Source organism: Lycium ferocissimum, chromosome 12 (genome assembly GCF_029784015.1).
Source record: "Lycium ferocissimum isolate CSIRO_LF1 chromosome 12, AGI_CSIRO_Lferr_CH_V1, whole genome shotgun sequence".
In the NCBI taxonomy this organism is placed as follows: domain Eukaryota; kingdom Viridiplantae; phylum Streptophyta; class Magnoliopsida; order Solanales; family Solanaceae; genus Lycium; species Lycium ferocissimum.
Window position 1 is genome coordinate 43962415 of NC_081353.1, and position 11943 is coordinate 43974357.

At 39.0% G+C, this 11943-nt stretch overlaps 1 protein-coding gene across 1 annotated transcript; it reads left to right on the top strand.

The window, feature by feature from the left end:
• Positions 1–7362: 7362 nt before the first annotated feature.
• On the top strand, positions 7363–8469 carry LOC132039348 (putative late blight resistance protein homolog R1A-10). Its single transcript, XM_059429846.1, has one exon. It carries the CDS (start codon positions 7363–7365, stop codon positions 8467–8469), a length of 1107 nt encoding a protein of 368 aa, XP_059285829.1.
• The last annotated feature ends 3474 nt before the right edge of the window (positions 8470–11943 follow it).

The following is an 11943-nucleotide window of genomic DNA, read 5'->3' on the forward strand; positions in this document are numbered from 1 at the left end:
GCTGACAACTCCCACGTACGTGCAATGTCCGGTATCTTGTCCATCCGCTTCTTCTCATCCCTGTCGACGACCGATCCTTTGACAACCGAAAGTCTCCGCCCAAGAGAGTGCCGATCGGCTTGGCATCATGCATGTTGAACTTTTTGATAACTTTCCTCACATATTCTTCTTGTGAGCGTTTGATGCCCTCTTTCTCGTTGAAATCCCTTTTGCAACCAGCCTTGCTTTATAATGCCTTCTTCCATTGGGTTCTTCCTTTATCCGATAAACCCATTTGTTTTGCAATGCCCTCTTATCCTTTGGCAATTCGGCTAATTCCCATGTATGATTTGCCGATAGGAGTCCATCTCATCTTTCATCGCGCCTCCCACTTAGTCGATTCATCGACTTGCTTCTTCATAACATTCCGGCCACCCCTATCGCGAGTAGAATGTAGTCGAGGGACGGAGAGTACCCGTGAATCGGCTTCCCCGATCCCGACGATCTACGCAGCCTCGTGATCGGCGTCCGTTGATTTGTTTGAGAATCGCACTCTTCATCGCACCTTCTCGATTATTTGTTCCTCCGCCCTCGCCGTACCGTCGGCTGCGGCTCGGTGTGTCGAAAGTCCCTCAAATCGACTATTTCCGATTCCTTGTCCCGACATTCGAATTTTTTTGCAACTTGTCTTTGTACGCACTTCTTCATTGAAGACAACATTCCCCGCCGGATGATCTTCCGATTTTGTTCATCCCAAAATCGATAACCAAGCTCGGTGTCACCATAGCCAATAAAGTAACACTTCTTTGATTTTGGATCAAGCTTGCTTCTAGCCGTATCATCATTATGAACATATGATAAGCAGCCGAACACTTTCGTAAATGAAAGATTTACCTTTCGCCACTCCGGACTTCTTCGGAATTCTCGAAATCCAAGGGAACCGACTTGGTCCCTGTTAATTAAGAAGGCCGCGGTATTGACCGCATCCGCCCGTAATGTCTTGGGCCCCGAGTGTATTCTCATACCGAGCACGCTCGTTCAACGTTCGGTTCATTCTTTCGGCTACTCCATTTTGTTGCGGCGTTCCAGGAATAGTCTTCATCATCTTGATTCCATTATCGGCGCAATACCGTTTGAAATCACCATCAATGTATTCTCCGCCGTTGTCGGACCTCAAACACTTCAACTTGAGGTTTGTTTCATTCTCGACCATGGCTTTCCATCTTTTGAATACACTAAACACATCGGATTTATTTTTCATAAAATAAACCCACACCTTCCCGGTTGAATCATCAACGAAGGTCACGTAGTAGTGTGATCCTCCAAGAGAGGGAACAAAGGGGTAGGTCCCCACACGTCCGTGTGCACCAATTCCTTTTCGACCTTCAACTCCTCGCCCGCATTTGAGAAGCTTACTCGCTTTTGTTTTCCGAGAACGCAGCTCTCACACGTATGAAGGTCCACCGTCTTCGCCTCCGAATTAAGCCATTTGTCACCAAATGCCTTCATCCCCTTCTCGGCCGATATGTCCCACCGACAATGCCACAAATCTGTCTTTCTTGTGTTGTCAACCACAAAGAATGTGATCACGACAACTAGTCGTCATGTAGAGAGTGCCAATCTTCTTTCCTCGCCAACTACCATAGCACCTTTCGCCACCTTCCAAGACCCATTACCAAAATCGAGATCATATCCCTCATCATCAAGCCGACCTACCGAGATCAAAGCCTTTCGCATCAGCTTTGGAACATGTCTAACTTTTGTAATCTTCCACGAGGATCCATTTGACATCTTCAAATTAATGTCTCCCGTGCCAACAACGTCTAGCGGCTCTCCATCGGCTAAATAAACTTTGCCGAGATTCCCAGCCACATAGTTTGTCATTATATCATGATGTGGGGTGGTATGAAAGGACGCTCCTGAGTCAAGCACCCAAGAGTCTATCGGTACGTCAACCGATAGCAACAACGCATCGCCAATGTCTTCCGTAGCAGCGTTGATTCCGACCCCTTCTCGTCCCTCCTCCTTGGCGCCCCCGCAATTCTTCGAGGTGACCGGTTTTCCACGCTCCAACACTCAAGTGTTCGTCCTGTCCGGATTGACCCCCGCCATTCCTTGACTTCGATCCGCCCCTATTTCGTTGTAGTTTCGTCATAATTTCCCCGCTTCGTTTTCAACATTTAAAAAACGAACTCGTCGATGCTCTCCGGAATCTTTCCCGCGCACCTCCTCGCAAGGATACGATCCCTAACATCGTTGAACTTTAGTTTGTTATTCGCCGATGAATTACTAACCGCTGCTCTCATTGGTTCCCAGCTATTTGGTAGGGATGCCAACAAAATTAGAGCTTGCACTTCATCATCGAAATCAATTTTTACCGATGACAATTGATTTACAATGGTATTGAATTCATTTACATGTGCAGCAACATGAGCATTTTCCATCATCTTTAGATGAAATAGTTTCTTCATGAGAAATACCTTATTATTTGCCGAAGGTTTCTCATACATATCAGACAATACCTTCATCATATCTGCGGTGGTCTTTTCCTTTGCCACGTTGTGAGCAACGTTCTTTGACAGCGTCAGCCGAATGACTCCCAAAACTTGTCTGTCGAGGAGATCCCAATCTGCTTGCTTCATCTCCTCTGGTTTTGGACTCAGAGGTTCATGAAGTTTTCTCGCCATATAAATAATCTTCAATTTGCATTCTCCGAATGCAAAATCGTACCATCGAATTTACCGATGCCGTGCGTCGTACCATCTTCGCCTCCCATCGTTTCTAAATCACAACACAACCTCGTTGCTCGATACCGCTTGTTAGGATTTAAAATCCCAAATCCGACTTTGTAAGCGTATTCCCGTGAAAGATTGGAGGGTCACACCGGACCACTTAAATACCAATCTCCTTAGACGGAAGAACCTACTTACGCCGTGATGTAAGCGAAGAATAAATAACACACACGTTATAGTGGTTCACCCTCAATGTGAGAGCTACGTCCACGTTGCCGCCGCATCTTATTAAAGAAGAAATATTACAAGTGTTTACAACACTCAACCTCACAACCCCAATCCCAATGACACTCAAGAATTTTACCACACAAAATTCTCTCAAAGACCTTCTCTTACTTAGGCCTTTCACTAAGAGTATTTCTCTTAGATTTTTCTCTCTTTGGGATGTGTTGTCTTCTTCAATTTGGTGTGTATAGCAAATGAGAAAGCTTCCCTATTTATAGGTGTGAGATGAACCTATTGATGTCATTGGTGACTCAAGCAAGCACTTGACAATTTGCCAAATACAAGGAAGATGTTTTCTTCCTTAAAACAAGGGAAGTGTTTTCTTCCTCAAAACAAGGGAAGTGTTTTCTTCCCTAAAATAAGGGATGGACCCAACAAATCTCCCACTTGAAGACTAATTTTAATTTGTCTTCACACTTTGATCGATGCAGCAGCTCTTTCCTAGTTTCATACTTCGTGCAGGCCAACTGAAGCTGAACACAGCTTCAGTTTGTCAACATCACCACCGTTGTCAGCATTAACATAACCTTGCAGGGGGGTGCAAAGTATTGCGAGGTGTAAGCTCTGTTGTTTTGGGCCGGTTTACGCGCCTTAGGTGAGTTCTTTTTTTGGGGCATAAGTCAAAAACTTCTCCAAATTAAAATTAAAATTACTAAGTTCTTAATTTAATACCGAAAAATACAAAAGTTATCTTGTTATTAAATTCTAAAAAAATTAAAAAGCTCAAAAGTCAATCAAATTTTATTCTCGTAATAATATTTTTTGGTGAAAAAAGGCTTACTTATTATGTATATTATGTGTCATAACAAAATATATGGTCACGCCGGACCAAATGAATTAAGGTACTGAAATCACGTAGACTATTACTATTACAAGCCGAAATATTTCTAACAAACATACTTTCAAGTTTGTCTGCTATAAAAGTATCAAAAACAACCAAAGGAAAAACTGTCAGGTTAATTATGTCGCCAAAAGTTTTCTTTGCTCCTTCTTTGACCAATATATCTGATATTATACCCTCTTAGTCCTAATTTTTACTCTCTCACTTCGTCTTCTACCGGGTAAAAGAATAGATGATTATTTCATACTTTTAAACATATGAGTAGAAATTTATAAAGTAACTTGAAAAGAAAGAACAACAAAGAAGTAACCTACAATCAGAAACATCGGACTAGAGAAGTGATGAAACATGATGCGTTTTTGCTTTGTAGTTTGCATATTGATCAACTTTCCCTTTTACCAGATGAAAGATGAAGAGAAAGAATAAAATTAGGGATACAAATAATATATATTTTTTGATATCAAAGTTTTCTAAATTCATCGAATTTAAGTAAAGATGAATTTTGTAGTTTTTGGTATCAAATTAAGGACTTGTTTGCAATTTTAATTTTAAATTGGAGAGATTTTTTGGGCTTACGTCCAAAGCAAAATCAAGTTGAGCACTAAGTTCAATTATTTTATTTGTGTTTGTAGCAAAAAATAGTTAATTTAGTGGAATCAAAGTAAATAAGATAATAGTCCCAAAACAAAGACTCGTCCAACGCTTAGGCGTACGCCAGACCAATGAGGCTTATGCCTCACTATACTTGCGCCTCCATATATCGCCCAGTGAGCCCCAAAAACGTGTTTAAAAACACCGGTTCCAAATAGCCGCCAAGAGAGATGATGACGATGACGATAGAAAATTAAAAAATGGTAGGGATTGAGCATTCTGAACTTTGATATATAGGGCTCATGTATTTTATATTTATAGTTTCAAGAATATTGTCCTTTGCTTCATGTATTGTCATATTTAGGTAGCCTTAATATCTTTTTTTTAGTGGCCATTCTAGTTCTCTGATTGCTTCATTTTAATATTGTTAATGTTCAGTACACCAACTGAACAAAATGGTTAGAAAAAGAAAAAAAAAAATCATACTGTAGTCCTAAATATCGATATTTGGCACACATTAGCTCCTGCAAAGTTCATTTCCAGTGTTAACAACTTAAAGTTCATTTCCATGAGATTAAAGTTGAGAAATCTTTACAAGAAAACACCAACAACATCCTGCAATTTAGCAGCATTTTTTACACTGTGCTTTATATTCTTAGCTCATGCAAGTTTTTTGCAAGTTAAACTAAGGAAAGCTGGGGAAGAGATTTTTAAAAATATATTTTCAGGTGTTCTTAGGGAAGAATTTCCCTTTTTGTAGTTTAAATATTCAGTAATTCGGAATTTATTGGTCCAACTAATTTGAATTTGTCAATAACCCACTAAAAACGGAAATAAAGTGCTTCCTATTGAAATATTCTCCATTTTCGAACTCGATCTTGAGACATCTGATTAAGGAACTTTTTTTCCGGATAAGCCTAGAAATGACCCTCACTTTCACCAAGTTCTTTATTAGGAATAGCAGTAAACTTTGAAGTCCAACGTTCTTCATTTTAATACCTCCACTAAAGGAGTGAGTGTGATCTATTTACATTAATTTAACGTTTATGTCTTTTAAACCCTTCACTGACAGCCTTTCAAAAGAAATTGTGCGTTAATATTAATCGCATCTGTGTAAAACCAACAAATAAGTAAATGAAATGTGAAATGATGAATGAGTACGATACACCAATGAAGATTCCTTTTTTATTTTTTATCGTCTTTCATCTTACCTTTTCCGGCTTACTGCGTAGTGCTTTAATTAAATTAAATGGCTAGTGAAATCAAGATTTGCCCTTCATTGTTTATTGTACGAGGTTCCACACGAGCTTAATTTGACCTCTCGTGCTTGTGAAAAAGCAATCTGTATTTGATTACTTTTAATACTTTTGTATCTTTTTGTGGTAGATAAAGACACACTTTCTCACACTCGACACCTATTCCCCTTTTGGCCTGGCACCAAAAACTCAGTAGTAAAAAATTAGCATATTTAATACTCCCTCTGTTTCAATTTATGTGAACCTATTTCTTTTTTAGTTCGTATCAAAATGAATGACCTCTTTCCTAATTTGGAAACAAATTCACTTTATGAAATGATTTACAACCACACAAATATTTAAGACTTATTGTGAACCACAAGTTTCAAAAGTCTTCACTCTTTCTTAAATGTCGTGTCCAGTCAAATGGGTTCACATAAATTGAAACGGAGGGAGTATTATGTTTAGTACGTTTTTTAGTTGTTTTGTGTAAAGTTCAACACATCAAGTTTATATATCATCTTATTATCTTACGATTCCACATAATAAAATCGGTAGAAGTTATGAATCAATTTTATATATTATTTTATGCAGGGTATAAGATAAAATAACTAATACATGAACTAATAATACGTGAATAAAAATACTGAAATGACAAATTCACCCTCTGAAGAGCAAGAATAGAGATGTTGATGTTGCTCAGTACCAGACTCTTCCTCTTCTCAATCTATTAGAGACAAAATTAATGAACTGAAGTATATTTCTCTCGAAATTCCAAAGGTATAATTGCAAGCAAATATTTTATATTAAACAACATATAATGTATACTAATTTGTAATACAAAAAACCAAACACTCAAAAAATAAGTCATGCATTGTAATCTCTACATAACTAATTTCTGCGTTACTAGTACCAACATGCATATACCAACAACCAACAACCCAAGGACTTGGTGGATTAGGAGACTTTTTTCTTTTTGCTGAGTAGTATATTTCATTTTGTTCCCCCCTGGAGGAACACTAGTAAGCTTACCACAAACAGATCTAGAGAGAATTATGGCTTATGCTGTTGTAACTTCCCTTTTGACAACTCTAGAAAATGTCGTGCAATTCCTTCCAAGCGTGACTTCTAAGATTAAGGGGTCCATTGATTCTCTTTGTGCAACACTTCCTTTCTTGCAAGATTTCCTAGAGGACACGGGAAACCGAATCAATGATCAAGAAGCATTGAAGATTTTGGAAAAGAAGATTCGAGATGCAGCGTATGAATCAGAAGAAACAATAGAATTGTGCCTCAGAAAAATCCACATGGCTTATATTGAACGATGTCGGAACACTATTGATCTCCTGATGGGGTGGGGTGGGGGGAAAAAAAAGATAAAAAAAAAGAAAAAAGAAAAAAGAAAAAAAAACGATATCTGAACAAGGCTCGTCGTCAGCTTTATGACGAGTTGCAGCAGGTAATAGAAGTAATGGATTCCATACAAGAAGAGGTGATGAAATTGAAGAATGACCAGGAGAACTTCCAGAAAGATATCAAAGACCAGCCAGAAATTATAACTTCTTCATTTCTGCGGTCATCTGGGCGTGTAAACGAGGAAATTAATACTGATGTTGGGATAGAGGAGGACTTCAACCTCGTAAGAGATCAACTCTTACTCTAGCAAACACGCGAGCTGAGTGTTGTCTCAATTTTAGATATGGGCGGCATTGGTAAGTCAACTCTTGCTAGAAGAAATGATCCTTCAATATCATGTCGCTTTAATGTTACTTCATGGGTTACTGTCTCTCAAGAATATGATGCAAGAGAAATGCTTTTAGATGTTTTAAGCTGCTTCTTTTCTCCAAATGAAATGAAAACGTACCACAAAATGAGTGAAGATGAATTATTAGAGAAAGTGCATAGAATATTGAAATGCAAGCGGTATTTGATAGCCTTGGATTATATATGGAGTATAGAAGCGTGGGACCAAGTAAAAAGATCATTTCCTGATGATGGAAATGGAAGTCGCGTTGTGATAACTACTAGGCTCTTAGAAGTAGCTGATTGTGCTGATAATATTGGTTGTCGTCCTCATCACATGTCTTTCCTTAACCTTGAAGATAGTTGGAAATTACTATCTTTAAAGTTATTTGGATATGAAGACTCCTGCCCTCCCCAACTGAAGCAAGTAGGTCGGCTCATAGGGCAACAATGTCAAGGATTACCTCTCTCCATTGTGGTAATTGCTGGGGTTCTTTCCAATATCGATAGGACATATGATGACTGGATAAAGATTTCTGATAATATGAATTCCCATATAGGTTCAACCTTTGAACAATGTTTATCAATATTGGCTTTGAGTTACAACTACTTGCCGTGTAGTTTGACAGCTTGTTTTCTATCTATGGGAGTTTACCGAGAAGATGCAGAAATTGATGTGGATGGGTTGATTAGAGTTTGGGTTGCTGAGGGTTTTTTGAAGCGATCAATTAGTCATAAAAAGCCGGAAGAGGTGGCTGAAGAGTGTTTAGAGGATCTAGTTAGCAGATGTTTGGTTATGTTTACCAGTCGAGCATGGGTAACCGGCAAAATTACAGGTTGCAAAATTCATGACCTTGTTCGACTATTATGCTTGAGAGAAGGAAAAGCGGAGAAGTTTTTTCATGTCATAAATAAATGTTACTCAGAAGAAGAAGGCGTGCATATTGAACGTCGACTAATTTTGCACGAAGATGCTGTGCGAAACCAAAATCTTGGCCTGGAGAAATGCAGTTTGGATTCAGTTCGTGCCATCTTGTGCCTTAATCGACCGGGTACTTTTTAACCCGACTCTGGATGCTACAGAATAGTGGATTCTCGTTTTCAATTGCTAAGGGTATTGGATATAAAAGTGATTAAATTTCTACGTTTTCCCATTGAGATAACAGAATTAGTGCACTTAAGATATCTTTCTTTTTGCACGGGTAGTGACATTCCAGCGTCCATATTTGGAATCTACAGACGTTGATTTTTTGCCCACTTAGCAAAACATCCTGGCCAGAGGAGATTTGGAAGATGTCAAGTTTGAGATATTTTTGTCCGGGGGGAATGCTTGCTCCTGTGCCCGCTCCCCCAAAGGGACACTATATTTTGAGTCTAGAAAAGATCGAGTGGCTCACAATATGGAATTCCTACTGGAAAGAATTTTTTATGGCTGTCCCGAACGTAAAGGAATTGGATATTAATATCTATCTAGAAATGAATCCCCATGGATGGTCTAATCTTATGGATAGTCTAATCTACCTAGCTGATCTCCAGAAGCTATCAGTTTCTGTTACACATAGTTACGGTCTGGGATATCGCCAATGGCAGCCTGAGACACTGTGGGACGTGTTACCAACAAACCTCAAGAGTTTTGAAATATCACTGACACGTCTAGAATGGAAGGACGTAGCAATTTTTGGTCGCTTGCCCAACCTTGAGGAGCTCAATCTGAGTGGTTCGTCTGTTGTAGGAAGCAATTGGGATCTAGATGAAGGGGGTTTCAAGAAACTCAAGTTGCTAGATATTGACAGTCGGGACTTGGCACATTGGCGCGCAACCAGTGATAGTCTTCCGAGCCTGGAGTATCTAGGTCTAAGGCGTAACATTAGGTTGAAGGAGATTGCTAGCGAGATTGGAGATATTCCCACTTTAAAGTTAATCGAGTTGCATTTTTGTGACCAAGCTGTTGTCACTTTGGCTGAGGAAATTCTACATGAACAACAAAGCTTTGGAAATGAAGTTCTTGTGGTCCGTGCCTATAAAACTTTTAAATTTACCGGAGGGTTTTAAAACTACTAAAGAGTAGAGGTACGCAAACGCGTCATAAGACACTTAAAATTTACTGTGTGCTAATTTCTTTTTGATTTGTGATCTTTTGCAATCTATAGACTTTACTCCTAATTGAAGTACAATAATGTGGCAAAATTGGTGAAGAATTTGTTGTATTGCTTCCGCCTACCGCCCAGATCTTACTTAGGGTGTGAGAGCAGATACATCTTGCTAGCTCTAAATCTATCTTCATTTGATTTTCTTTTAGGCTGGCACACAAGGCAGTAGATAATATTATGCTATATAATGTAAAGTGACACTACCTGTTCGTTCTAAGTAAAAGAGCTTTGTATACAATTTATGCCTTGGAATTTGGAAGCAGTATAGAATTCCATATCAAGTCTGTTTCATTTAGTCTTTGTACACCTCCCAACATTGTAATATAGCTACTAGATTCTGAGTATTTCCCACTAGCGATCAAATAGTATGGCTGCATTGTGATACAAATCAACCATGCCTGCTTTGAGAGAGTTCAACTTCCTCCGGTACCAGCTACTGTCTTGTCTGCTGGTGGAGCATGAGTCCAATTAATATAGTATATTGTCACATGTAAATTAATTAAAACTCAAGGGCAGATCTATAAGATCGGCTACGGTTTCATGTGAATTCAGTGCCAATACACACTTAGGCCTAACTCAACTCCAAAAGCTAGCCATGAGATAGGATCGCCCAAGTCCATATAAGCAAACCGTCAATCCATTCCCCAACTAATGTGGGACTCTAACCCACTCTAACACCACCGTTCACGTCCAAGACCAACTGGAGCGTGGACCGAGAGCCTAAAAAGGAAGAACCTGACTCTGATACCATATAAAGAAATAAATCTTGAACCTCAAGCCCATATTAAAGAGACCATGTAAAGATATGGCAAGATCGATACCATGTAAATATATAACACCTAGGCCTAACTCAACCCTAAAAGTTAGCTCATGAGGGGAGGATTGCCCAAGTTTATATAAGCAAATCACCAGTTCATTGCTCGACCAATGTGGACTCTAACCCACTGTACAGTAGGAATCCATAAATTTCGAAATCTGAATCCGCTTCAATTAAAACTGTATTTTGCACGGATAAAACCGTCTTCGCGCTTTTGAGTTCTGTCACATTTTTATCCTTTAGCTATTTGTTTAATTGTATTATTTGTGTATGTCCGTCCACTGTACATTTCCGTGGTCCAATTATTAGTTACTTCTCTGTAATTTTGTCAACATTTTAGAAGGGAGATTTCAATATGTTATGACTTGAATGGGTAGACGGCAAAAGAAGTCGTGGCTCGTGGGATGGGAATACTCTCTGGGCAATTTGCACGATTGCCCTTCGTCGAGGTGGTCTTTAGTTTTTGTCCCTCAAATTGCTGGTCTTTAATTTTTGCTCTTCGCCTAAAATACCCTGAGGTTCTGGGTTCGAACCCCGGCTTAGTTATAAAAACAAAAAAAAAATTCACAAAGAAAGACTTTGCAAAAAGTTATGCCTTATGCCACAGACTTTGCCTTAAGGCATAATTAAAATTCTGCCATAGAGGGCAGAAATTTGCCTTATAAGCAAACTTTGCCCCATAAGGCAGAACTTTTCTTAAGGCATAACTAAAAGTCAGCCCCCATAAGACAGAACTTTTCCTTAACCCATAACTAAAAATTTGCTTATAAGGCAAAGTATATGCCTTAAGGAAAAATTCTGCCTTATGAGGCGGACTTTGCCTTAAGGCATATCTAAAAGTCTGCCCCATAAGGCAAAACTTTTCCTCAAGACATATCTAAAAGTTTGCCTTATAAGGCAAAGTCTATGTCTCAAGGAAAAGTTCTGTCTTATGGAAAGACACTTTTAGTTATGCCTTAAGGCAAAGTCTGTCGCATAAAACAGAACTTTTTGCAAAGCCTTACCTTGCGATTTTTTTTTTTTTTTGACTGAGCGGGGGTTCGAACCCAGAACCTCAGAGTATTTGCGGTCACTTTTTTAAGCGAAGGACAAAATTTAAAGACCAGCAATTTAAGGATAAAAAATTAAAGACCACCCCAAAAGACGCGCAAAAAAATCATATTCTCTTTTGCTCAAATAGTCACTTGACTATTGAAAATTATGTCGTATGGCCTGTAATGGATATATGGATAGTATGGCCTGGCCTGTAGAACAATTACTATCAATATGCTTCTTGACCTATAACCATTTTGCAATCACACGGACTAAAATTTTAGATGGGCCATGATGAACATTCATTTTTTTTTGGATGAACATTCATTTCCCTTACCCTATGGCCAATATTTTTGCGCGGATTGTTCTTCTTTTGGGGTGGTCTTAATTTTTGCCCCTCAAATTGTTGGTCTTTAATTTAGGCCCTTCGCTTAAAAAGGTGGCCAAAAAAACCCCGAGGTTACGGTTCGAACCCTCGCTCAGTAAAAAAATAACTAAATTTCGCAAGGCAAGGCTTTGCAAGTCTGCCTTATGCGGT

Excerpts from the sequence above, each read along its gene's own strand:
- LOC132039348 (XM_059429846.1), top strand. The coding sequence starts at position 7,363 with ATGGGCGGCATTGGTAAGTCAACTCTTGCTAGAAGAAATGATCCTTCA.